The sequence below is a fragment of the Heterocephalus glaber genome, unplaced genomic scaffold (genome assembly GCF_053883595.1).
Source record: "Heterocephalus glaber isolate CG9 unplaced genomic scaffold, H.glaber_assembly_v1.0 deba00000122, whole genome shotgun sequence".
NCBI lineage: Eukaryota > Metazoa > Chordata > Mammalia > Rodentia > Bathyergidae > Heterocephalus > Heterocephalus glaber.
Window position 1 is genome coordinate 8,726,601 of NW_028258138.1, and position 26,686 is coordinate 8,753,286.

The 26,686-nt window shown below is 43.4% G+C and overlaps 1 protein-coding gene across 4 annotated transcripts in view; it reads left to right on the forward strand.

The window, feature by feature from the left end:
• Positions 1-26,686, forward strand: part of Runx1 (RUNX family transcription factor 1) — a 237,047-nt gene that overhangs the window by 126,195 nt on the left and 84,166 nt on the right. For 2 of the 4 annotated variants that reach the window (XM_021256212.2, XM_021256213.2), the window contains exons 3-4: positions 21,019-21,272; positions 21,683-21,727. In XM_021256212.2, coding sequence (XP_021111871.1) covers positions 21,019-21,272; positions 21,683-21,727 — 299 coding nt within the window. The remainder of the gene's footprint in view (positions 1-21,018; positions 21,273-21,682; positions 21,728-26,686) is intronic. The other 2 variants (XM_013071314.3, XM_021256214.2) reach the window with 1 other exon arrangement.

Genomic DNA, 26,686 nt, shown 5'->3' on the forward strand with positions numbered 1-26,686 from the left:
GAGAGTTTTCTTCTACCACTCAACACCTGGAAGTAGTTACTCCTTCAGTCTGAGATCTGAGCTGCCTTAGGATACCAGCAGGTTGGAGGAGGTGGCAGTCACAGCTTAGTGTCATTCATTCACTCATTCATTCATTCATTCGTAAAAAGTATTTACTGACTGTTGACTCAGTTCTGAGCACTTTTCTTAATGCCAGGTTCATTCCAGCAGTGAACAGGACAAATTCCCTCATACATTCTCTCCGTCTGTCCCTTGGAGGATGAAGATATGCAACAAACATGTAAACTAAATAAGACAAAAGCCATGGTGAAAATAAATCAGCAGGTATGATTTGATACCAGGGATGGTGCAGGGATAAGAAGAGGAGTTATTCTAGCTAATACAGTACTTTAGTTGATAACATTTTAGTAGCCCTGAAAAAAACTGAAGCTGAGGCCGGGGCTTTAGCTCAGTGGTTCCACTGCCTGCCTCACAACCACAAGGTCCCGAGTTTGATCCCTGGTACCAAAACAACAACAACAACAACAACAACAACAAAAACTGAAGCTGGATGCATGGCCAAGAGGCCTCTGCAGTACACAGAGGAGATGCTAGAAGAAGAAGAGCTGGCCAGAAAGGAAGCTCCTTCCTGGTCCCCATTACAGACTCCAATGCCAAGCAGACTGCAAGCTGCTCCTCTATCCAAATATAGGTTCAAAAATGACTGTTAGGTAAATTACTTTGACGGCCTCTCTCCTCTCTGTGCCTCCTGTACATAAGATCCCCCTTTCCAAGGTGGAGAAGCAGAGAGAGCAAGAAAGAGCCAGAAGAAAGCTACACCGTTGGAAGGCACATCCCCAGTGACCTACTTCCTCCAACTAGTCTCCGCCTCTGTATATCCCATTTAGCTCTGAACTCATCCGATGGATTAATCCACTGATGAGGATGGTGCTCCCATAAGCCAGTTACCTAGCCAGGCCCAACCTCAGAGCACTGCTGCATTGGGGATCAAAGCCTAAAATGAGTCATTGGGGTCACTGCACACTTAAACCATGGCACTCTTTATCCCCCGGGTCCTGTGCCACCACAAGAAGCAGCAGCTTTGTAAGTCTAAACCTACAAGCAACTCCTTACAATCTGAGCTCTCCTACTGCCCCCAGGAATCCCTAGCAAACCCCAGGCCTCTGTGTGGGTCTTGTTCTGAAAAGCTATACAATATTTAAATAAAATGCCAGCGTGAGCATTAGGCGTCCAAACACCCTGGGATTCGGAAATATGCCCACCCTGGGCACTGTGCTGGCCAGGGATGAGGACTGAAGACAGCACCCACTCAGATGTCAGCACCTGGACTCTGTCCAGCGTCCTCTGTGGACATGCTCAGAGCCACTGCCAAGTTCCAGTGGGGAAGGACAAGCTGCACCCTCTCGCCCTCGTGTTCAGGGCTGGTGACAGAGAGCACAAAGGCCAAGAGTGGCTTCTGCCCGTGCATTTTGCTTTCATTATGCACTTCTTGACTTTAGAAAGACAGTTCATTTGTTCTTAGTTCCCAGAAGCCCAAATGAATTCTTTGCCAGAAAAAAAAAATTCTGAAAATTATCTCCATCACTGAAGATTCAATCTGAAAATTACCAAAAGGAGAAAAACAGGGCCTGGAAGAGTTTTGAGTGCTCTAATCAGTGGTGGGGAGGTGGGGAAAGCAAAAGACGTGATAGCCCTGTGCTCTCTTCCCAGACACCAGGGAGCCATGCCGCGTGACTCAGACCCACAAGGGAGACTGGTTTCCTGGGACAGCAGGCCGGGGCCAGTGGAGCAGTCAGGGAGCCGGCAGGAAAGGGAGAGCAGAACGGTGAATAAGTGTTGGAGCTGGCTTGGAGGACCAGATCTCAGAGCATCTTGCAAATTTGTGATTAGGTTCACACTGGAGCCCTCAATGGAGCCATCCATTTCCTGGCCACACTGGCCTGAGGGTGTTCCTCACTCCACTGAAGGTGTGAGCAGCCTGTTCACACCCAGGAAGGTAACAGTGAGGAAGGAAAAGCTGGACGAAGAGGAGGACAAGGAGGAGAAGTAGAAGGAACAGAGGAGGAGGGAGAGAGATATGATGTAAACAGGGAATTTGTTTAAAGATCCAAAACCCTAATGATCAAAGTTTAATCTCACTGAGATGTGTCAGCTCCTCTGTAGTTTGCAACAATGAAGTAAACTCATCCCCTTTTGTGAGAATGGCCATGCTAGAGCCAAACACTTGGGGACCTGCCTAGGCAGGGCCTCTTGACTCAGCAAAGGAGGTCAGCACCCTCCACAGCACCCTCTAGAGACACGCAGGTCTGCAGAGAACATCTTCCCTTCCCTCCCTCCCCTTCCCTTTCCTCTTCCCTTTCTGCTCCTCTCCTTCCTCTCCTTTTCTTTCTTTTCTCTTTTCTCTAAGAGGGTCCATGCAGGGAAATTCTCTGTGTTTGTGGTAGTTTGTGGCCTCTATGCCCAGAGAAGGACAAAGTGCCACCCTCTTAATCCGTTCCTGTCTTTCCTCCTTTTGAGAATGATGATTTTTTTTTTAAATTGCACAGTAGGGTTTTACATAAGACACGTAGAAAGAGGAAGGGGAAGGAGGGGAAGGAGGGAGGGAGGGGGAGAGAGAGAGTGAGAGAGAGAGAGAGGCTATAAACCCATCTGCTGTGCCCCAAATGCATTCTGTTTCCCATATTAAGAAGATACAAGTAATGTGAACAAGCATTAACTCTTGCACAGGAACTGGCCCTCATTTCCAGAGGCCACCAGGCCAAATGAGAGCAAAGTGAGAGTCTGATGCACTCCTTGTCACTGACCACAGCTGTGAGGGAAGAAATCTGAGTCACCTTAGTGCACTGTATGTACAGGGAATCCCAAGATCAGACACTGAACTCAGTCCAACTTTTACTCACTTAACTGTAGCGCAGTCTAAGACAAAGTAGCCCTTAGCATTTTTTCACTGCCCCAGGATTCAGGTCTAATTCATGAAAAAAAAAAAAAGAAAAAAAAAAGCATAAAATGTTTGTGTAGGGTAATCAATTGAATTATGCTCTAAAGATAAAGAGCAAGACTATACATCTTACCACTCACCTTCCATGTGCACACAAACATAGACACACCAGTGCCAGGGAGATCTATTCTAACAGAAAGATCCATGGCTCTGTTCCTCTTTCTTTAGCACTATAAAATAAGCCTCTTACATATCCAGAATCATTGGTCCCATTTGATATATATGCAAAAGAAGTTCAAAGGCTGACTTTGACAAAGGGCATTGGAGAAAAATGATAAAATGTGTCTGATAAAATAAACACAAAAGACTTAAGCAATAAAGACCTACCAATTGGGAAAGCAGGACATCGGCAGGGGGTGTGAAACTTGTTATCTACAGCTTCAACACTGAGAGATAGTGGTGAGAGCAGAAGGCTTTATCTGGCCTTCACAAGAAGAAAGTTTGTGCCTCCCCTGCGTCTCTCTCTGCAAAGCCCAGGAAACACCTTGCACAGGAGTTGATGCAATATTTGCCATCCCGGCCCTCAGTGACAGTTATAGTAGCGTTACAACATAAAATTGAGCAACAACCTTGCTATAGCATCCAAGTCTGTGTTTTACACCACTTTTTCCCCTGGAGAGACAAATAGCACAGTTAGTGTGACATTTTTGGCTGTCTCCTTACTTTCAGTTTATATCATTATAGGGAGGAAAGAAACATTCTTCCTTCTTCCTTTCCAATACCATTTAAAGACAAACGTCTACTTGACATATTTACTCTTTGTATCTTATTGCATTATCTCTTGAGAATTTCAGAGAATTCTCGCTCTCTTCTTGGAGACATAGTACTTGGTCCCTATGGTTTCTTCTTGGGACTAGAGTTTAATTTATGTGATTGCAATGAGGGAACTACTTTGAAAGGGGAATCAACATAGCTTTTCAAGGGTTGTAAATTTCCTATAAATGAAATTTCACAAGACGCTCCTTTTTTTCTTTTTTTTCTTTTTTTTTTGCAAGAAGTAGCAAACTGGCTATTGGAGGAGCAGCAAGTTACAGAAATGATACATTAATCTACAGGTCAGGGGTTCCAGATCAGCTATGATTTGGGAGGAAAAAGCTAACTAATTTCCTGAAGCCTAATTTTCCCTTTATAAAATGAACAGATTTTACAAAGTGTTTGCTATGATTCTTATCTCTGAAGCAAAATGACTTGAGTTTGGCCTTCAAAACAGCTTCACTCTGACTCATCTGATAATAACCCTTTACCTTGGATGGCCATCTTTGCTCTCTCAAAGTGCTACAGCACTTTCTGATTCTGTTGGTCTTCTTGGTATGGTTTTCATAATGGTGAGCTTTTAGACCTGGCAAAGGAGAAAACCGAGGCACAGAGAGGTTAGGAGAACTAGAGAGTCACATTTATACACGAAACTATGTAACTCCTGGGACAAGATGAGTACTAAGAAAAACAATTATTTTAGGCCAGGGGTTTTCAAACGTTTATGAATAGCAAACAACAATCCGAAGTTAGTTACTCAGATTCGGAGAATGGCTATACAAATCAGAAGGAAATCATCCGGAAACTCTGCTTGCCCTTTTTATGCACAAAGTACTCTTTTTTCCAGTTATTTGGTTCTATTCCTTCTTTCGTTTCTTTTCTTTTCTTTGTATTCATTAGTCAAAGAGTGGGTCACACCTTATGCTTTAGAAGTGACTTTTGAGAGACTTCACACAGCAGCATCATTCTGGATTTTTCTGAATTGGAAGTGCAGATCTGCTTCTGCATCCTTGACCTTCAGAGCCCCTGAGCAGAGCGGGATTCTCCTACACTTGTTTTCTCACCCTGGCCACGGTATCCAGGCTGCACACCAGCAAGTGCCATCCTCAGAGTCGAGTTCTTTCCCGAGGGGTCACGTGACTGTCCTGGCTGGCTTAGAATGTACCATCAAATCCTAATAAATAATGAATACTAATGACAGCATTGAGACACCTATTTACATTGTCCTCCTGCTAAAGTCAGAGGGAGAAATGGGGCTGCTCCCTAAAAATGGCATATGGCTCTCTAAATAAACGGCTTTAATGCATTTTATATTTAAACCATAAGGCCATGGGCTCAAACCCAAATTGAGATGGACTCTGCTCCTTAAGTACCATTCTGGAAAAGGCATTGAAATATTTATCCATCTATCTGGGTTCCGTGTCTCCAAAGCAACTACTTTTCTTGTACCACACGTTCAGAGTGGACCTGTTTGCAAATCCCCTTGTTGAGGAGGGAGAGGCGGCTGCCCGCCAGAAACAAAACCAGTCATTCACTGTCTATGAAATTTCTTACATGAGAAATGTGAAGAACATTTTTTTTATATGCACACAATTCAAAGACTGTCTGCTCTGTACAGCAGGGTCAAAGGATTACTTTCACCATTCCACTTTATGTGGCCTTGAGCCAGTTGTTTGAGCTCTGTAAGCCTAAGGTGATAAAATCCCCTAGCTGAATAGCATTAACAGTGGGATTAAATGAGATAATGCAAGGGAAGCCTTTGGCACAGGCTTGGAGCTCATCGTAGCTCAGAAAATGGTAGGGCCAGGGATTTAGCTCAGTGCCACTGCACCTGCCTCGCAAGCACAAGGTCCTGAGTTCAATCCCCAGTACCAAAAAGAAAGAAAGAAAGAAAGAAAATGGTAGAGATTACTATTATTTGTCCATTAAAATTTGCTCGGTCATCAGAACCCTGTCAGCATAAATAAGACCTTCGGTCTTGAGAGTCCCCAACTTTCCTTGTTTTCAAAAACCAGGACCCTTTGATGGGACTTAGTCTCTTCTCTTCACAAACCCCCAAAACCCGGCATAACTCAAATCCAGTGCATCTGTGGTCTGGTGTTCTGTATCTAGGCTATTCCATGTATGAAAATTATTTCTTTGACCTACTACTGCAAGAGTGCATATACTTACATAATTGGCTTTCTTTTTAAAACATGAAAAAGAACTTTAGTTACTTTTAAAGATCCAAACTTGCCCCAGAGGGGAATTTACACCAAATCCCTTCCCTTTTGCTCATAACAGAATTAACAGACCGCCAGCGGAGAAGGTCTTGTTTCCCGGTCTGCTGTGGGGAGTTATTTAAGGTGTATGTACTTTGGACTTCAACATTGTAACATTTGAAAGATCAATAGGAGGATATTTTTGCTGTAGAAGTTTTTATTTTTAGGTTCTGAGAGGAAAAAAAAAACTACTTGATAAACTTCAGGTGTGACCCAGCATTTTCCAGACATCTATACACGCTTTTTCTTTTAAGATTCAGATATTTTAGCTTAGTGAAAACCAAGAAAAATCTTCCACTTTTTGCTATTTTCATCCTCTATAATATGGGAAGTCAACCTACTCTTTTAACATCACCTTAACTTCCTAGCTTGTACCCAAACTTCCTAATTTGTTGTGTAAGTATTCTAGAAGTCTTAAATATAAAAATGACCAGTAACATAGTAATATTCTGATGAAAGAGGCTTTTTTATTCTGCTGCCATACCTCAAGTGGGATTCATGTCTTCACTAAAGGAATAATTTGGGGGGAAGAGAATGATTAACAGCTTTATCATGATCAGGAAAAAATCATATACAAAAATAAAAACAAATCTTATGTGTAACTTTATTTTCTTCCTATTCCTAATTTTAACAAAAGGTTAACCTGAAATTTTAATCCATTTCCACTCTAATTGGCCAGACTGGGGGCAGGTGGGAAATCATGTCAGTAACAAAATGGAAATTGCTAGCCTATCTATGCCTGAGGCAAAAGAAAAGAAATGAATTCTCTTGTGAGCTGAGCTAAGAAGGGGGAGAAAAATCTACATGGTGCCCTTCACTTCCTGTCATCGTTGGATTTGCCACTGTTAAATAATGACCGCTGGGCCAACGCATGCATGAGGAGAGGGCTGCTCAGGTCTCTGGTAGTGAGTTCACCATCAATTTTCCGGATCCCACTTGTCTGTCATTCCACGAAGACAGGAGCCAACCGGACTTGAAAGCTTGACTCCAGTGTTCTGGGTGTTGATCAACCTAAAGTAGACCCCTCACTGACATGCTTGATAAAGTTTCCTTCTGTCTTCTTAGAGTTCACTTCATTATTTGGCAACTTCTTCAAAAATAAGCTTGGCTAAGCAGGAAACTTCCTTTTTAAGGGACTGTAATTTCTGTGTAAAGCAAAAGAGACTTGATCTAGAATATTTTTCTCTTAAAAAATGGAGTGCTTCTTAAATCAAGGACTTGACAATTACAGTTACTTAAAATTGAGTGGTTTTTTAAATTCTTAAAAATATACATTTATAGGAATATTTGCTCTAGACATCTCTGAAAAGCTAAAATGCTGTATTGTCATGTGTAGTGGTGCAGCCTGTAATCCCAACCCTCTGGGAGACTGAAGCAGACGGATCACAAATTCAAGTCCTACACCGGCAATTTGGGACTTTGCAAAACCTTTTCTCAAGAGAAAGAAGGAGAGAGAGAGAGAGAGAGAGCGCTGGAGGTGGGAATAGCTCAGTGTGACAGCCCCAGGTTAAATCCTCAGGGTGCTGAAAGTGTTATTATATTAAGCAATAACATATTTGACTTTCTCCTCAAAATGGACAGCTTCATTTGCACCTAAAAGGTTAAGGTAATTAGAGAACAACAACAACAAAAATGGGAGCATGGTATAGTCACAAACTATCAGTGTACTCTTTAATCAGTGGTTCAACTAGAAATAAACCAGAGTTCATTTGGGGGTTCATTTGTGGTCATGTGTGGGCAAACATCTTTTCCTTTGCTGTTGCTATTTTTAAAACCCTACCTACTCTGCAAAAATATGTATGAAAATTTTTCAAGTGTTACTTTTGTGTTTCATCATTTTCAATAATTTTAAGATGACTTCTGTGACCTACTTTCATTTTGCATCTAAGTATAAGGTGAAAATTAGTAGTCAGATGCTATACAGTCTCAGAAGTTTTGGTTAATTTCACTAACAATTCTTCCTCTTCCTCTCTACTTTTCAAGAAGAGGTGAGCTCTATAGGATTAATACCATTTATACATTGTAAAAGGATAGCAAAATTTGCTTCAGATTTTAATGACAGCATTTTTCTGAGCAAGTTTGAGACAATAATAAAGAAGGTTTAAGTCTGGTGAAATCATTGTTTGATTGAGAAATAGAGTATTATATTTTATAAGAAGTCCAGAAAATGTCTAAAGTCCCATTTTAGTATATGGTACATTAGCCATAAAATGAGATTTTTTTCTTGAACATCAATTATATAACATTATTTTTATAACCTGAAAATATGTTACCATAACAATACAGGTCTTATCAGTTTTATGATATTTTGAAAATGTAAATATATAATTAAAGGGTAGAATCATTATTTCCATGGTTGCTGACTTTTTCAGCTTTTTTTATTTCCTACTACAACAAGAAAGTTTGAAGCTTTCATGGAGTATGAAAATTCCACAATCCCAGAAGAAAGCAGCATAGTAGTAATTTTAACTCATTATTTCATGTAAAAGTCTATTTCCTAAACTCAAAAATAACAAAATTATTATGAAAAATTTGCCTTCTTGTCTGAGTGCCTGTAGAAAATTCTAAAGCAAATACTTGCAATATATTATTTAATTGATTAATATAGCTACCTCACAGTTTATCTACATTTCTCACTCATGATTCTTGAATTGTTTCCTGTGTCTGAAACTGGTGATTAGGCACCAAAGATTTATCTCAAGCTTATAAGTTTCTCTTGAAGGAATTTTATATGTGTGGGAAATTTCTCTACTGTCTATGTGTATGTAGGTTCATAATGAGAAAAACACTTGCTTCAATGCAGAAAGCACTAATTTGGGGACTAATAGTGGCAATAATGATGAACTTTACAGCTGCTTATGCCAAATGATATATTGTACCTCTGTATTAGTTTGTAATATAATTTATAGTTAAATCTTACTAATTATATTGACAGAGAAAAAAAGAATTAGTTAAAAGGTTGGATTATAGTATTTTATAATTATAACAAATTAAACATCACACTAAGTAACTACATGTTTCAATTCTATTCAATTCTCTATTCTCAGTCCACGCGTACACCACAGAATAGCAATGGTACACTTCTATTATTTCCCAGAAGAAGCAAACTCTCAAAGTTATTTGCTGTTTATGTTTTTTTGTTGTTGTTTGGTTTGGTTTGGTTTGGTTTTTTGGTTCTGAGGATCAAACTCGGGACCTTGCGCTTGTGAGGCAGGCGGCGGAACCACTGAGATGAATCCCTGGCCCTTGCTGTTTATGTTTTAAACCATAGCTCCTTGGGCCTGCTTGAAATAGTAGATAAAGTGATGTGAAATTAGAGGAACTCTTTGCAAAACGGTCAGGTTATTAAGCTGGATTGGTTCTGGAAATCCCCAACCCTCCTCTCCATCTAGTAGTTTAAAAGCTGGTTAAAATGACTGAATTATTTTTACCTTCCTATTTCATAATTCTCTCAGTGACAGAGAAAAGCTGAATTTTAAACACACAGAATTGAATGACATGGGGGAGATGAGGTCCAGGACTGCTTTTTATTTATTCATACATCCATTCATTTGTTGTTTACACAACCCAGAAAAAAATTGTATTTTGTTTTTAATTCATTGTGCTGGAAATGGCTTTTAAATGTATTAACTAAAATGCCTAAAAGAGAACAGAGTATAATAGTATCAGCCATTTTAAAGTCTGTTTCTATCACCCCCAGCATCTTTAGTGATATAACACCCCTCACACAGGGAACCCAAAGCCATTGTAAAGTTCCTAAACTCACCGCCCTGCCCCTCAAGTACAGCTAATTTTGAGGTCCTCCCTGATACTTGCTTACTTTCCCACAATGCTTAGCTGGAGGATATCATTCTAAGAGGAGACGGCTTCACACAGAGTGACTTGTTTGTCTCACTTTACGCATGCCTTCTGTCTTCTCTCTGTAGCTATCAGGAAGGGTCCAGTCCTTTCTAGGATCCACAAGTCAGCCCTTTGACCTCTGTATTCAACTTCTAGGACTACAGTGTTTAAGCAGGTACATTTGTCCAACATAGAGATTGGGCCTTGCAAAGGTTCCCAGCCTCCTCTGAGATCTGATGCCAGGAGAGAGGCCCAGTGGTTTCTATTGCAGATCTGTCCCATGTTCCCCTCTTGTGTGTTTTCTTCAGAGAAATGGAAAGAGTGAAGACGGACTCCATAATTTAGAAAGCAAACTGCCTCCCTGAACTGAACTAGCACTGAATTTTAACTGGTAGACCTCTAGGAAACTGACACATCAAGTGGCTTTTTGAAAAATCTACATGTTATAATTTAAAATAAACCTGCATATATTGAATCAGTTAGCAATTTTTAAATCATGGGCTATTAAAAGTAGAACCTGCAATTCTGGTCTGTACTGCTCATCTTTAAGAATCCATCAGATTAATTTAATAGGAAATTGGTTTTGTAGGAAAAGAAAGGAATGAGAGATGCCTCTTTGTAACATTTTCTAGTTTGAGCCGTCAGTGGCCAGTGAGTGTCGCGTGGAAATGGACAATGTGTGAGATAACTCCTCTGGCTCATCCTGGCTGAAGATACACTAGTGGGGCTGATGGTGCTTAGCTGGCCTTTGGAACTGGGCTGTTGTTGCTGAGTATGAGTGTTCCCTGCCTCTGAGTCAAGCAAATGATGCTGTAATAAAAAAAAAAAGAAGAAGGGAAAAAAACCTGCTTCAGGACAGCTCAGAAAGAAAAGGAGTCAAGCAAGACAAACTCTTTTAAGAGTCTTCACAAGTAGCAGGTTAAAACCAGGGCTCACTGCAATACTAACAGAACAGCAAAATTGCTCTTTGGGGTGAATTATGTTGAGTGGTTGCCATAGAACTCTGACCAGTATGGGTAGCCACTGGCCACAAGTGACTATTGAGCACTGCCATGTGGCTAAACCAAAGCAAAATGTGTTCTAAGTGTGCAAAACACTCAGAGTTTTAAAGATGAAGTACAAAAAAAAAGAAAAGGAAGAAAAATGTAAAGTATCTCATTAGTAATTTACATATTTTAGAGTAAATTTTATATTTATCGTTTATTGTCATTCTCAAATGACAATGTTTAGAAGAAGTTGGGTTCAATAAAACATTAGTGTGTTTAATTTCATTCATCTTTTCTTACTTAAAAAAAGGAAAATGATGGCTAATAGAAAATTTAAAATCATGTTTGCACATTATATTTCTACTAGATGGTGCTGCCCTAGAAGAAGAAAGAATGTCCGCCTGCTTTAAAGGCAACTCATCAATGTTTACTACGGAAATTTTCCTAATGATATTGCAATGATATGGAGCATCTTGCAAGATGGCATAGCTTAGTGCCCACAAGTGGGCACTCTCGAGACAACTGCATGAGTTCAAAACAGGCTAGTGATTGAATCTTAGTTTCCTCGTTTGTGCAGTGAGGGGAGTGATTTTGGCTAGAGGGTTAAATGGGACAGTTTATAAAGCCCTCAATGGGAACCCTGATAGGAGACACACTGATAAGGTAACTTCTCTCATCCTACTTTTCTGAGTCAGCTCGGGCTGCTGCCACAAAATGCCATACAGTGGGTGGCTTACGTGACACGTGCTCCATTCTGACAGTGCTGGAGGCTGGCAAGTCTCAGAGCCGGAAGCCAGCATGACTGGGCCTTGGCGAGACCCTTTTCCTGGCTTACAGATGAGTATCTTCATGCTGTGTCCTCATGTGGCAGGGAGGAAGAGAGAAAGGGGGAATCTCAAATCTGGCCTCTGAGAAGGTCTCTAATTCCATCTGGAGGACCTCACTTTCAGCCTCATCTTAATTACCTCCCAAGGGCTCTACTCCTCATAATGGCAAACTGCCATCTTCCTTTGGTGTTCAAGGCCTCCTTCTGTACTCTTTTTCCTTCCTAGCTCAGCACCTGCTGTTCCTTGGCTCATCCTTGGAATGTTCATTAATCCCAGCCCCATTAATGTTTTTTTCTCACCAGACACATTGTTTGTTCAGTCTGAAGGATGGTGGACATTCTGAGAATGCACAACCCACTATTTTCACCCAAGGCCTCTCCTGGAATTTCTGATGGTTTTTCCTACCAGCAACACTTCTAGTTCTGCTCTGCACATCAAACTCTTGATGTCTACCTCCAAACTCATCCTCTTTGAACTTCACTATTGCTACTGGTAGTGGTAGAGATTGGGGACACTCCCCTTCACCTCAGCCCCCCTTTTCTGTACCTTCTGCCTCCACCTTAATTCAGACCCTTAGAAGTCCTTGTCTGACAGGTGCCTTACTATTCCTACCCCTTAGTTCTACCCCCTTCTGATCTTCCTGTTCACCTTTGACAGATTCCTTTTACTATAATGTGTGTTCATTGGGCTATTTTCCTGCTTCTTTGGCTTTGATAGAACCCATTGTTCCAGATCATGTTAAAGTTGAACTCCAAGATTTTTCATGTTGAAGTTCTAAATTCTTCAGGTTGTGTAAGCTACCTATGACCTATCTGTATGTCTGTATCATTTATGAACTGCCACACCCTGCCTCCTCCAGCCTGATCTCAAACCTATGCTCCAAATATCATGGAGCTGACATGCTGGTCTGTTTCACAAGCGCATGATGCTCCTCCTGCCTAGGGTGCCTTCTTCGAACCCCCTCTTCTGCCTCACTCCTTTCCCCAGCCTCTGAGCCACATAAAATCCTACTCAAATTCCAAGTGTCAAGCCACACCTCATCCCTATAGGAGCACAGTCTTTGCTGAACCCACTAGGAGTACTGGCCCCTCTTCTGCCTGTGTCCTTTCCCATCAGTTCTCTGGACTTGCATATGTGTCTACCAGGCACTTATGACCCCTCTTTAGAGTCTAGGCTCATCTCTTTGTCCTTTGTCACCACTGAGCCTAGTGCCATGCTTGGTACATAGGAACCATTAGGAGAAAGCTGAAGGGAAGAATATCAAATACTTCATATTTGCCATTTGGAGTGCATGGGGGTAAGAAAAGACTGGAAGGCTGTTGTATATTTATTATGAAGTTTAAAACTTCTCATCCAGATGGACCTTGATATGCTCCTCAAGTTCTCAGAATGGCCAGAAATGATTTCAGGATGTGACTCTTGAATAATTGAGATTTGCTTCATGAAGAATTTCAAAGAGTTTTTTTTTCATGAAGACCATGATATAGGAGAAGATAAAAATGAAAGATGAGATGTTAATTTTTCCCACCTTTATGAAGGATACCCATAAAAGTACATTGCTGTGGTCAAAAAGAAACACAGTTCACCATGTGCATGGACCTCTCTGTGGATACAAGTGAGAGTGCTCGTGTGTGTGTAGAAGTTGAAACTGAAGTGTTCTGGGCCAAGCTTCCCAAACTTCTGCATCTGTGAATTGGGAGTGGTGGCGGTGGTGCAGAGAGGACATCTGGCGAGGTCTGTAATCACTGTCTGGCACATACTTGCATTCAGTGGAAGTGAGGGAAGTTCCACAACGTGTAGATGAACTGGCCCGATTTGGCTTTCACTGTTGTAACCGTGACAGCGCCTCCTCCCTTCCAGTTCAGGTCTAACCATCACAGCTCTATGGATGAATCCCTTTAAATTCCTCCAGGTGCCACTTCACTGCCCAGGGGCTCCCCCTTTCTGAGTTTAGCCAGCTTTGCTGTGTCCTCGAGGCTAATGCTGTACAAGACCCAAAGTGCTCAACAGTATGCATACCTTTCAAAACCCATTCACTTTTTCCTTTGTTTGGGGGGTTTACAAAAACTTGGCTTTTCTTGCAGAATTGTTGAAATATTAGGTGTGAACATGAACCCTTGCTTTCTCACTCTGCTACTGGAGTTTCTCAGCTTCAGACGTGGAAAGGCTTCTCAGCATTTCAGGACAATTTCCAGGGTGGTTGATTCCGCTGGATCTCTTTAGTACAAATCCAGCTGTCAGATCCATCTGACAGTTGTGGATTCCCCACCATTTACCCCTATGCTTGTGAAACTGAGCTTACCTGACTTCAGGGTACCTTTGTTATTTCTTACCTTATCATTCATAATTAGTACAAATGATTCTTTCCCTGCCCTGTTCTTTTTATAAAAAATCTTTATGGAGTCATTTTATTTACTTGTAAACCATGATCATTTTAATTTTTTTTAGGATGTTCCTTCAAGACTATACATATTTAAATGCTTTAATCTTTCATTATAGGGCAGTCCTTCAGAAGCCCTTATTATTTTATTTGCTGTTTTTGCTCTGGCAAAAATATAAGACTAAGGAGGTACAAATCTTGTTCTCCTGCCTATTTAAACAGTGTCTGGAAATCCGAAATGATTACATCCTTTCTTATTTTTAATGTTTTTAAAAAGCCCTATTATGCTAATATTGTAGAGTAGAGCTCAAAGCTTAGGTTTGTAGTATCTGAAATGCTCAAATCCTATAGCTTTGAAAAACAGTATTTTCTGCTTGTCCCTCACTCAGTGCTGGCCATTATCAATTGAAAGGTTGATAGGGTAATTTCAAATTCACAGCATTACCTGAAAATATCCAAGGGAAAGAGAAGAGCTCCATATAATTTTGCTTAACTGGCTTACCTGTAGCTGTACATGCAACAGTATGCAGAAAGTGCTATTTACGAATTGCCATATGACAATTGTTTCCAATAATAATTGATATAATCTGTTATTTCAAGACTGAGTGGTTTCAGTATAAACAACCTGCCTTCCTAGAAAAGGGAAGGAAAACAAACAAGGGAAAAATTTTCTAAAACATTCTATCATTGGAAGTAAATGAGTATAATATTTAACTACCAGCCGGTTTCTTTAAGAAAATGTATTGCAAATTGTTTATCTTCATTGCTTTAGAGAATATTCATATTTTTACTTATTGCATTTAGCCTCTACTGTATTACAGATTTTAAAATGTCTTTGCACTTAAATTAGGGTTCTAATTTCACCTTGAATTCTGATTTATTCCTCCATACACCAAATGTATTTTAATTTTTATTAAATAAATCACAATTATATCACATATAAAGCTTAAAGGGGGTGTTTCTATGATAAATAAAGATTCAACATTAGTCAGCAGGGGAAAACATTGATGGAAGGCATATAAAGTCACATTCTTGTGTCACAGTTCATTTTTTACTTGATAATGTTTTATTTTTGTTCTAAATATGCTGAATTTATTGGTACAATGATGTAAAAATCTTCAGTGCTAAAAACATGAGAAGCAGTGAGCTGGCAGAAGAAAAAGAGAATTCAGTAGAAATTCAGTTTTTAAACTTGAGTTTATTGTATTAAAATGAAAGTTAACTATCAGTAAAATTGGTGTTTGCTGCCAGTATGTTCATAGGATTATTTTTATTTTCCTACTTTTTATTATTTCAGAATACATACATGAAATGAATTCTTCTAGAGATGTTCACGGTATGTTAGATTCCAAATTATATTTTTATAAAATATGCACATTCATATATGCATGTATATGATTTTATATCTATGCATCACTTTATATAACTTAACCACATAATTAAAGCTTTTTTGCTGATTCAAATATATTTAAAAGCAGTTCTCCTTATTGTAGATGTCATACCATATAAAATAGTCCAATGAAACATTAAATGATACCTTCAGTTCTATGGCGTTTACCACTTGTACCTTCTGCTATTATTAAATGACTCCACATGACTCTGAAAAATAAAGCTTGGCTTCTATCTGGTATAATCCAGTTTATTACCTTTGTTATTGCAGTGGTAATTCATAATTTTTACTAGGGTAAAATGTTTACTAAGCATCCCTAAATTTTACAAAGATTAACCTGAAAATATTGTTTGCTACTTGTGAGGTGCACAATTGATTTATGAAGTTTAAGTGAAAATAATCACAAATTAACCAGAGCACCCCCAAGGAAATACTCAGAGAGAGGAAGGATGCAGTGCATGAATCAAGAAATCCCATCCCCCTAATAATTACACTTCTAAAGTGAAATAATCTCAAAGCCACTTCAGAGTAAAACAGTTTAATTGAATTCCAGTGTTCAAAAGCGAGCAGTGTAGGGAACAGGTTATTTGTGCATGTAGTCACCATTCATCAGAATTTTCCTCTGTCCCTGTAACATGAGTACCAACTGTGGTAATTTGGTCCAGAACCAATAATAAGATACATTATTTAAAAAAAAAAAAAAAAAACTTGAACAGAAAGAATTCTTTTAGAAATCCATTTTTAGACATCCAATTTGGAAATATCACGTTACCCACAAAGGAAGGGTAATTTTGATTTAAGAGAATTTTTCAGATTCTAATTCCACCTTTAAGCATATTTTATTTTGGAGCAAATTTTAAGAGGGGAAAATACAAAACATTTAGATATTTTCTGAGACACCTATAGTTAATTACTTCAAATTGTAAGAAAAAAAAGTCAAGGAGCTGTTAATGGTTCTACAGAGAAACTGTTGCCTTTAGCCTAACCAACTACTAGTTTTTAACCTCACTGCGGAAACTTACTCCACTTGGAAACTCATTTCTGTTCTGTGCGTTTTCAAATTTCCCCTTGGAGCAAATTTGGAAGAATCTGTCAAAAACCATCCTCTCAACCTAGCTGTGTCGCGTTTTTGATTTTGTACAATGTAAATTTTAGTATGATTCAGGGTGACGCCGGGAGTGAAGGTGGAAGCGTTCCCTTTCTCTCCCAGGCAAAGGCAGGGAAATTCTATATTGTCGCTGAGATGAGCGCGGTGGGTGGGAAGGACTCCCTCCTTTCCTATGCGGGGTTAGAGGACTTCAGAAACTCCGCAAAACCCGCTTTGACGAAGGCATTCCAGGTAGCCCTCGGTCGAGCCCCGAGCCGCCCGCAACCCATTTATTTTAGCTCCTCAGTAAGGGGCGCGCAGTAGTTCGTCTCTTTCGGGTTTTCCACTGTGCACCGCGCCGCGCGCGCTCTCTCAGCCCGCGCAGGTTCCGGGGAAGCGCACACGCTCGGCCGATCTAGATGATTTTATTGCTACTGTGGTCGTCGGGCTTCGAACTCGGAATCTGACAGCTGAAATTCAGCTAAGCAGCGCCCACGGTGCTGTCCTTGAAAACTAAACTCGGTGAGCGCGTGTTGCCTTAGCTGTAACTTTCCTTTCTTGGGACTTGGCCTCTTACGCAGAGGTTGCGGCCCGCAGCCCTCCGAGGGGCTTAGGGTTTTAGGCAAATGACCCAAGCCCCCGAGCGGCCTTCTTAGACTTTTCCGACGGGCAAACGACCCGAGCCAGCTCCTTCCCCCAGTCAGAGCTCACTTTGATCCTTGCTACCTTATCATGCTCCATCCCTGTCCCCTGAGAACCCAAGGGTGCGCTTGGCGGCGGCCCCAACAGCCCTTGGTCGGCTTTTAGGGAGCGCATCTGACTCCACGAGGAAAGGGTCCACTGGCTCCCGAAGCCGCCACCGGAGCGGGTGGCGTCCAAGCCCCGACGCAGGGGAGCGGCTGCCCGTGGCAGGAACCCGGCGCTTTGGCAATGACAATGCGACCTGCGGCATCACTCGTCAGAGTGGAGTGTTAGAAAGGGGACGCTCGGGAGTTTCACACCTGAAACTGAGCTTCTTCGAAAATTATTTTTAAAAGAAAAGCACAGAGACCCCAGATCCAATACAAGAAGAAAAATGCAGTTCGGTGGGCAGTGTCGCAGGCTTTCCAGCGCCACAGGAGAGAAGGTGCGCGCCCCCTCGGGGAGAAGCGCGGGAGACTGCAGGGAGCAGAGGCCGTGGGCACGCGGCGGATGCGCCTTTGCGGGGCGCAGGGCACCTGGAGCACCCACAGCGCTGGACGGGCCCACGGCCAGGGAGAGGGAATTCGGGCGAAGACCCTGACTCAGGCGGACGTAGACAACGGGCTCCGGGCCCAACGGTTCCCAGACGCCGTGGCCGTCCCCTGCCATTTCTCCCCAAAGTCAAGTTCTTACAGGAGCGTCCCGAGGGCCTCGAGGCGGGACGCACAGCCCCGCATGGACGGGTTGTTCCGGGCGCGTAGGGGGCCCGGGGACGTCGGACGAGGGCCGCTGCTGCCCCCTGGCGTCCACCCCGAGCCTGCGGCTCCCGCGAAGGCCTCCCCACCGCCCTGAGCAGGGCGCCTGACTCCCGGGACCTGGGGCGGGGAAGAGGCCCGACGCCCGGCCCGCCAGGGTCCCCCTTCCACGAGGCTTCAGCACCGCGGCAGCTGCGCGTCCGCCTTGGGAGGGAAGAGGCGCGCGGGGAAGAATTCCTTAAGTTGGGGTGCTCGGTCATATCGGAGGGGGTGCGAGGCCCCGGGGGATGAAGGGCCTGGCTGGATGGGGGGCGCGGTGGGCCGCGGGCCGGGCCTGGCGACGCTCATAGCGCCGCGGCTCCCGTACAAGGGACGCTCCCCGCCCGGCGCAGAGCCAGGGTGGGTGCAGCGCCCGGGCCGCTCGAGAGGGAAGCGGGGTCTCCGTGGAGCTCGTGGGTGGGCGCGGGGCTCGGGTGACCAGGGCGCCTGGCTCCGGGTCCGCGCTGGCCCCGCGGCGGGCTTTCTCTGGGTAGGGCGCGAGCCTAGCGGTTGCTTTCATTTCCACTTTCTTCCCAGCCTCCGGCTCTTTGGAGCCTTCTCTTACTAGGAAGCCCCTGTGCAGGGCGCTAAGCGCGCGTCGAAATCGAGTCACAGCCCCGACGCGGCGAAAAACACTGATAGAAAAAAACAGACCGAGGGAATGCCCAAAACACGACCAAATCAAGTTGGGGAGCACCTTCTCCTCTTATTCAATGAATCAGCGCCACTCCGCTGCAGCGGCCGACCAGGCCCTGGGGGCGCCCGGAGACGCTCTCCCGCCAGGCTGCGGCCCTCCGGCCTCCTGGCGGCCCGAATCCCACCCTGCCGGGAAGCGATCGCTCGGCCGTGGGCGGCGCGCGGGGCCCCGGATGGTCCGAGACTCCGGGCCGCGTCCCGGGAACCCTCGCGGCGGCAGACGCGTCTCCAGGACGCCCGGGGCACCTCCCTCCAGCTGATCGCCAGGCCCGAGCGCAGCTCTCCGGCTGGGTCCTCCCCAGGCCGGCCGGGCCTGGCCTCCTCCTCTGCCTCCTCTGGGGCCCCGGACCGTGGCCGCCTGGGGCGCCGCTGCGCACCGCAACCCCTAGGATAGGCCGCGCGCGTTGCTGCCGGGCCGGGGTCCGCACCCAGGCGGGCTCGGGCAGGCGTGTGAGCTTGTGCGTGTGTACGCGTGGCCGTGCGGTAGCGCGGGAAGCGCGGGGAGCGCAGGGTGGCCGCGGCCGCCGAGGTCTCCTCGCCCCGGCTGCGTACAGTAGCGTGCGGCGGCGGGGGCGCGCGGGCCAATTCCAGGAGCTGGCGGCAGCGAACCGCGCCCTGGTTGATACCGGAAAAGCCTGTGATTGGCCGCCGGCCGCCCCTATGCAAACGAGCTGAGGGAATGGAATTCCTGGGGCCGGGTTTACAGTAAAAGCACGTTCATTTCCAGGCACTCTCATTCATAGAGCCAGCGGGCGCGGGCGGGACGGGCGCCCCGCGGCCGGACCCAGCCAGGGCACCACGCTGCCCAGCCCTGCGCCGGCAGGCACCTCTAACCCGGGCTCCTGGGGACGCCACCAGAAAGGCAACCTTTGCTGCTCCTCCATGACCTGCGTTGGATCTTTCTTTTTATTTTTTTTTCTTTCTTACTTTTGAATGAACTAGCTTCTTGGCTGGATGTTTCAACTTCTTTCCTGGCTGTGAACTTTTTTCCTGATTTTTTTTTTCTTTTGACAACTGCGAGAGAAAGGGCGCTCTGTTTCGAGGCGAGCCGTGGAGTTGCGTGCGCGTGGGGAGTGCGCGCGCGCGCATGTAACTCGAGCCCCGGGGTCGGTGTGGACCTGCGCCTCCTCTCCGGGGCCGCTCCACCTGCTGTGGTGACGCGGTGCTCCTGCGGACTGGTGCGGCCGAGCAGCTAGATCGCCGGAGCCGGGCGACGTGGGAGAAGATCTCGCTACTGCCCAAGTCGGGACTGACTCACTGAGCCGTAGACAGTGCCTAGATTCGGAAGAGTGCGTGTCTGCGTGTGTGTGTGTGTGTGTGTGTGACTCGCGACAGCTCAACTCCCACAAACCACAGGAGCAGCCGCAAATTTAACCAACATCCCCAAACAGAGTTCTCAGATGTGGAGACCTGTACCTTAGTATCATCGATTTGGACTTTTTATTTTTAAAGACTAGCTAGAGATCTTTGAAAAGCTGAGTTTCTTTTGCACTGAGCGTTTTGCCAGAATTTACTAAGAGAACATGACAAGTAATTCTAGCCCAGCCCTCTTCCAACTACTGAAGCTGATTTTCAAGGCTATTTAAAAAAAAAAAAATCCGCAACGAACATTAATGGATTTCTGTTGTGTTTAAATTCTCTGCAGATTGTATTGTAAATATTTTATGAAGTAGAGTGTATGTATATATTTATATATACGTGCACATACATTAGTAGCACAACCCTTGGAAGTCGCAGCTCTTGCCTTTGAGAACCGAAGCCAGTTTTTCATGATAAAAGGGGCGCCCTGTGTGGAAGACACTCCCGAGTTTTGCATTCTGTTGGGACTTTAGACAAAACTCACCTGCAACAATAATAGTAACTGACAGGCGGTTAACTACTGGAACTTCCAAATCATGTATTTGCTGGTTGTTTTGCTCTCTGCATAAATATTGTAGGAAGTCTACGGAAATTTTGCCTCCGGGAACTTTTGTCATAGCCAAAGACTGAACTTAAACCCCCAAAGCAAGACTCAAGAAAGCAATCGCCTTTTGGCGTTTAACTTTGGATTCTGGTCGCCCGCTTTTTAAGGCACTAAGCGGTTGTTGGTAGGAGCCCTGACTAAGTCTGAAGCCTATCGGCCTAAGTAGAACTTCCCCGTCCTGGACTGTTAGCAACTTGGTCCCCCGCCCTCCTGCAGGCCTCCCGCTGTAATAAAGCCCCTTGAACTTGTATGTTGGTCTCCCGGGAGCTGCTACCTGAAGATCCGCACCCCTCTCGCCATCTGGTAGGAGCTGTTTGCAGGGTCCTCACTCAATCGGCTTGTTGTGATGCGTATCCCCGTAGATGCCAGCACGAGCCGCCGCTTCACGCCGCCTTCCACCGCGCTGAGCCCGGGCAAGATGAGCGAGGCGGTGCCGCTGGGCGCCCCGGACGCCGGCGCCGCCCTGGCCGGGAAGCTGAGAAGCGGCGACCGCAGCATGGTGGAGGTGCTGGCCGACCACCCCGGCGAGCTGGTGCGCACCGACAGCCCCAACTTCCTCTGCTCTGTGCTCCCCACGCACTGGCGCTGCAACAAGACCCTGCCCATCGCTTTCAAGGTACTGGGCTGAGAGCGGGTGGGTGGTGGGAGGACCGGCAGAAGCCCGCGGATGCCCGGGGTGATTCGGGAGGACAGTGGCCGGGCTGACTGGGCTGGCGCTGCCTTCTCATCGCCCCTGGTCCGTCTCCTGTGCTTGGGATTCGTGGATGCTGCGTTGCCGTGGCGACCCTCGGGCCGGACCAGCTTCAGCCTGCATGCAGCATCCACTCGGGGCTAATCAGGATTCCCCCAAGATACCCACACAGGGCCACCCGTACCCTCTTTTGCCTTTGATACAAAGTGTCAGTACCCATCCTTACCTTTGATACAAAGTAGGCAAAGTTCTATCTAGCAGGAAAAAATCCTTCTGCTTCCCCACGGCTCTCCAGCAGTTCTGGATTAACACTTAAACCAATTTTTCTCTCTCAGATGAAGACATCAGGAAATAAAACACGGATACTTTCATACTTTCCGGTCAGTAAAAATAAATAAATAAATAAAACAACATTGGGAATTGTCAGGGATTTCCCCCCCTTTCTTAACCGCCCCGTAGAAATTAGCATGTCCAAAGTCCACCGAGGCGGACGTAGTTAAGTTTGCAAAAGTTTTCTGAGTTTTGCGAGCCTCTAGCTTGCTACTGCCAGAAGCCACAAGGAATAAACCCTGTTTCTTTTTCTGTAATCCTCCTGGACGCTATCGCTGGCTCACCTAGATTAAGCCCCGGGCAGCGAAACGTGACAAGGTGTCTTCTGAGAGCCAGGAGGTCCAAACATCCAGCTGTGCTGCTAGACGAGGGGGCTGCGTGGACCCGGCCACTTCGGCGAGCAGCCTGGGTCTGCGGTCGCTTTTCACCCCGGATCTTGCCCTAGCTTTGAGCTGACTTTAAAAACCTTGGCCTTCAAGAGGGATATATAAACAACCTCCAGCGCTTTTAAACAACCACCCCACTAGCCTGGCAACAAACAGTAGTAGGAATTTAATTTCTGCGGTGGGGATTCTGTTCTGTCTTTGGTGGGGTTTTTTTTTTCTAAGTGTAGCTTTTTAGTACAATCAGTGTGGTCATTTCCTGTTCATTTAAAAGGCTAATGAAGGTTAGGGATGTAAATTGTAAAGATAAGTTACTCTTTTAAAAAAAGTTAAATAATTGTCCCCTTTAAAGGGAAATTAATTTAATAAAGCTTTTTATAGGCCTTAGCCAGATCTTGATCTAACTACAGTGAAAAAAAGGTGCTGTCGGAGTTTTTTAAGCTTTATCACTTTCCAAACTTAAATGGTGATTTGTAAAATAACTGAAACCCAATTTGCGATTGGCCTTCTATACAAGTTCTTCCTTTTCACTCAGCTGTCTGATAGAATTTTTTTTAAGGGCGGTGGAAATGAGGGTAAAGAGCAGCCACTTGACTCTCCTTCCTCTCTTGCATTTATTTAGATCTGGGTTTGGGAGTCCTTTTGGATTTTAAATGATTCTAATCATTTATGTAAACAGACTCAGCTGGTGGATCTCCTCCCCTCTCTGTAACTGAGAGGGGACTGGGGCTGGGTCCTGGGGTCACTGTCAGATTAGAGCGTGGAGTAGACAGGCTGATAATCAACCCGAGGGCCTTTTAAGCCAGGCTGCCCTATACCCTAGTCATGCTAAGGGATTTGTGGCTTCCTTTGGGGGGAAACCAGGATCTCTTTTGAGCTCTGTCCTGCCAGGGAACCCACTCCCCAATACATCGAGACACTAAATGATTAATGAAAAGTCTTCAGGAAATGGAGCCATGCAAAATCTTGAGCTACTCTATGAAAATATTATTTTCTTCTAAAGGGTTGAAAAACTATACAGATTGCTTTTAGGAGCCACCAGGGAATTCTTTTTATCAGAAATCATAATAACCATAGAGGTTTCCTTTTAACAATGACTTTGGACAATTTACTGTAACAAAAATCTGAATTTGTTTTACTGAATGATAGCTATTAGCTATTAGATGTCAAGATGTAGATCTTTTGCAGAAAGTTCAAGTGTGTCTCTTGAGAACATTTTGGGGAAAGAAAAAGATAGCAGAGAAATCAGACCACTTGACTACTATCCCTCACCACCCCAGAGAAGAGAGGCCCCCTTTTCAAAGAGATTTGCTCACTGCATGGCTGAAAAAGTAGCCAGAATTTTTAGTGTGAGAATCAGTGTAAAGATGGGAGATGAAAGCCAACTAAACTTCAGAATCTGCCTATATCCTGGCTTCATTTACTGTGGGCCTCGGGCTGCACTCTGTCATTAACTATCCCCTAACACCACCCAAGCAGTTTCTGCAAAAATTATTTCTTTAAAATTTAGATGTTAAGCAAGACTCAGACAGTCTCCTTAGGAATTTAATCCTTAAAGAATTATATTCCTCATGATAAAGAAGAGAAAATGTGAAACAATTATAAAGTCTGATGATGTTGATGAAAAGAGCATGTAAGCAACTCTTTAGAAGTCCTCTGCAATTCTTTGTGTAAATCTTGTGCTTTATTCTTCAGAACTAAGGAGACATTCAAAATTACGAATTTTCTTTAAAATAGATTAAAACGATCATAATTGTTCATCTTGGACCCCATCCTGTTATTCATCTCCTTCCCTCTCATAGAAAGACCTTTATTTTAGCACAGGAGAGGTATATATTTTTCTACTGAGAAAAATCCTAAGCTTGCTATGTGCTACCCAGTATTTACAGAAGCAGCCTACAAAGCTGTTTGGATGACTTAGAAGGGGTTCTGTATACTATAATATTACAGTTTGTTTAGGCCCTGGTACACCAGAGTCCAAAGACATAAACATGCCTTCAGCAAAGAAGTTCAGAGACCTTGGATGCTGATTGTAATATGCTTTTCATAAAAATTAAAAAAAAAGAAATAAGTAATGTTTCTGGCGGCTAGATCATGGTCCCCAGCTATGCATTAAATGTCATCTTGGCTGAATTCTGTGTTCCACTCCACAGCCTTCTTTGAAACATTCGAAGATTAAGAGATTCAAAGTAAATGAATTGTAACTGTAATTTCAACCTAATTAGGATTGGTTGGAAATGCCTGTTTGAATTGCAAACAGGCTAGCCAAGAACAGTACCTGGAGAACTACAGAGTATAGAGGAGAGTTGATACTCTGCCCAACTTCCTGATACTTTAAAAACAGAGAAGTAAAAATATGAGATATCTTTGGCCAGCAAGTCCCTTCTTGTCTGTTTGGTCTGTGTTAAAATGTAAATGTTTGTGTTTCTTTACCTATTGTTTATAGCTTTCATTCCAGTTGCTTTTCTCTGTGTGAAGGTAGACATTTTTTCATTCTCTCCATATTGCCTATCAATGTCAAAATCCATATCAAATTGGCAGATACATCAGTTTAAAAGTTTTAATCTAGCCTAAGTATGCTTATTAATTGGATAATATATATTGTTAAAGAAATTTTCTGGGGCTTGATTTTGCTACTTTTCCCCTCCCCCCCAAAATCCTTTACAGATAAATAAAAGCCCCTGATGGCCATATTTGAACACCCAAATACCTTTGATTTCTGCTACATTTTTAAAAAGGGTGGAGTAATAGTTAAACTCCTAATTTTTTATTCTTAAATCTCAACACCAACAATTTTTTTCTTGTTTGGCCTCCATGATAATTTTATGCTTTATTTGTTTCTGTTTGGCAAAAGTCTGAAGGGTTTGCCAGATTGCTAAGGAGAACAATATTAGACTCAAAGGTAGAGCACTAGGAGAAACAGCAGTTGGAGCACAGTGATTCAGAGGGCATTGGGTGGTTATAAAACAAGATTTATTTATTTTAACCTCTTTCCAGATTCAGCCCCAACGATGAGTTATTCAGTTTGAAAGCCATGTGGTTGATCCAGCACCCTGTACACTTACTGAATATTGAATTAAAATAGAAAAGCCAGGGCCACCACAGGGAGATGAAGATGAGGAAGTAAAAATATGTGTTCAAGGAAGACATTTCAACACTGTGAGCTAATTTCACAGAGGGAAGTGAAAACTCTGAAAAAAAAATGGAAAAAAATTTAAGAGACTAAAAAAAGCAGGATAAAGCAAACACATTTTGTAAGAATAGAAGGAAAAGGTAATAATCAAGTGATCAAGGAGATTTATTTCAATATTGTCTTTCAAAACAGAAGAGAATTGTTATATCATTGCTCTTAATTAAATGGCAACAAACACACTTATAATGGAAGATAAATACCTAATTAGAGATTAATTTTAGAGAATAAATAGCAGTGTTTTAAAGTCTCCTTTTTCGAAAACATGTCCAAAAATTGAAACAAAAAGAGTAAAAACAGAGATACACGGCCCTGACCTTGCTCCTCAGTGCAAGTTGGATGAAATAGATGAGTAAAATCTTACTAGGACCATGAGCGCAGATTATGCCGGTGAGGTCTTAGGGTCCACAGCGACTGGGTTCATTTTCTGTTGTGTTCCTTCGAACCAAGGCGCTAAAGCAGCCACAGTGAATAAAAACAGTACAGAGTCATCTGAAGGACACGGGGAAGGCAGGGGTCATGACTAAGCACACAGTGAAGATGGGAATGTTGAGCAACATGACTTTGATATCAGGTAAGCGAATCTGTGGCAGCCTTATTAACATACAGAAAAAAAGGACTGAAAATAGTCCCAACAAAAATTGATGTAGCCATTACGTACTAGTAAATATTGGGAGGCAGAAAACGGGAAGGAATAATAACAGATTAAGGAATGCTTTACTATTACCAATTCAAAAGCAGCCATCAAAAAATGATTGTACAATGGGTATGAATAATACAAATTTCTCTATTGACCATGAAAGTACCATACGGAGTATCAGAAATGATAAGAACAAATACAATTCGGGGCATTTTGATCTGAAAATTTACAACCACTATGAAAATCTCAAACAAAGAAAATAGTAGCCAATAATAAATGCCTAGACCAAGGAAACATTTTCTGGAAGGGTCAGATGGAATGGCCAAGAAATAGATACTGTTGCACGAAGCATCTTCAGGCTGTGCTCTTCAGAACATTTTAGCTTGAAATTACTACTTTTTTATTCCCTGAGTATCAAAAATAGTTATCGGCTGGTTTTCTTCAATAGCCTCGACGGTAAGCCATACCTTTTCAATTATATTAAAGGAATTCCTCATCAAGATTAGCTGGGTTTGGAGAACACCTCAGTCATCTATCAGGATATAATTAACACATCTTTAGAAATATAAAAATGTACCTCCCTTGATTTGAGGAGGGTGATTAAAGTGAGAGTCCCTTCTCTCTGAGGTCTGTCACTTTTGTAATTAGCAGCGACCAATGGGTACATTTCTGATTTTACCTTCTTGCATGCCAGAATTCACTGCTAAGGACACTCAGTATAATAATAGAAACACATAGGAATACCAGAAATGAACTGACAAGCAACAGTTTACGTCATTTGAGAATCATACCAAAG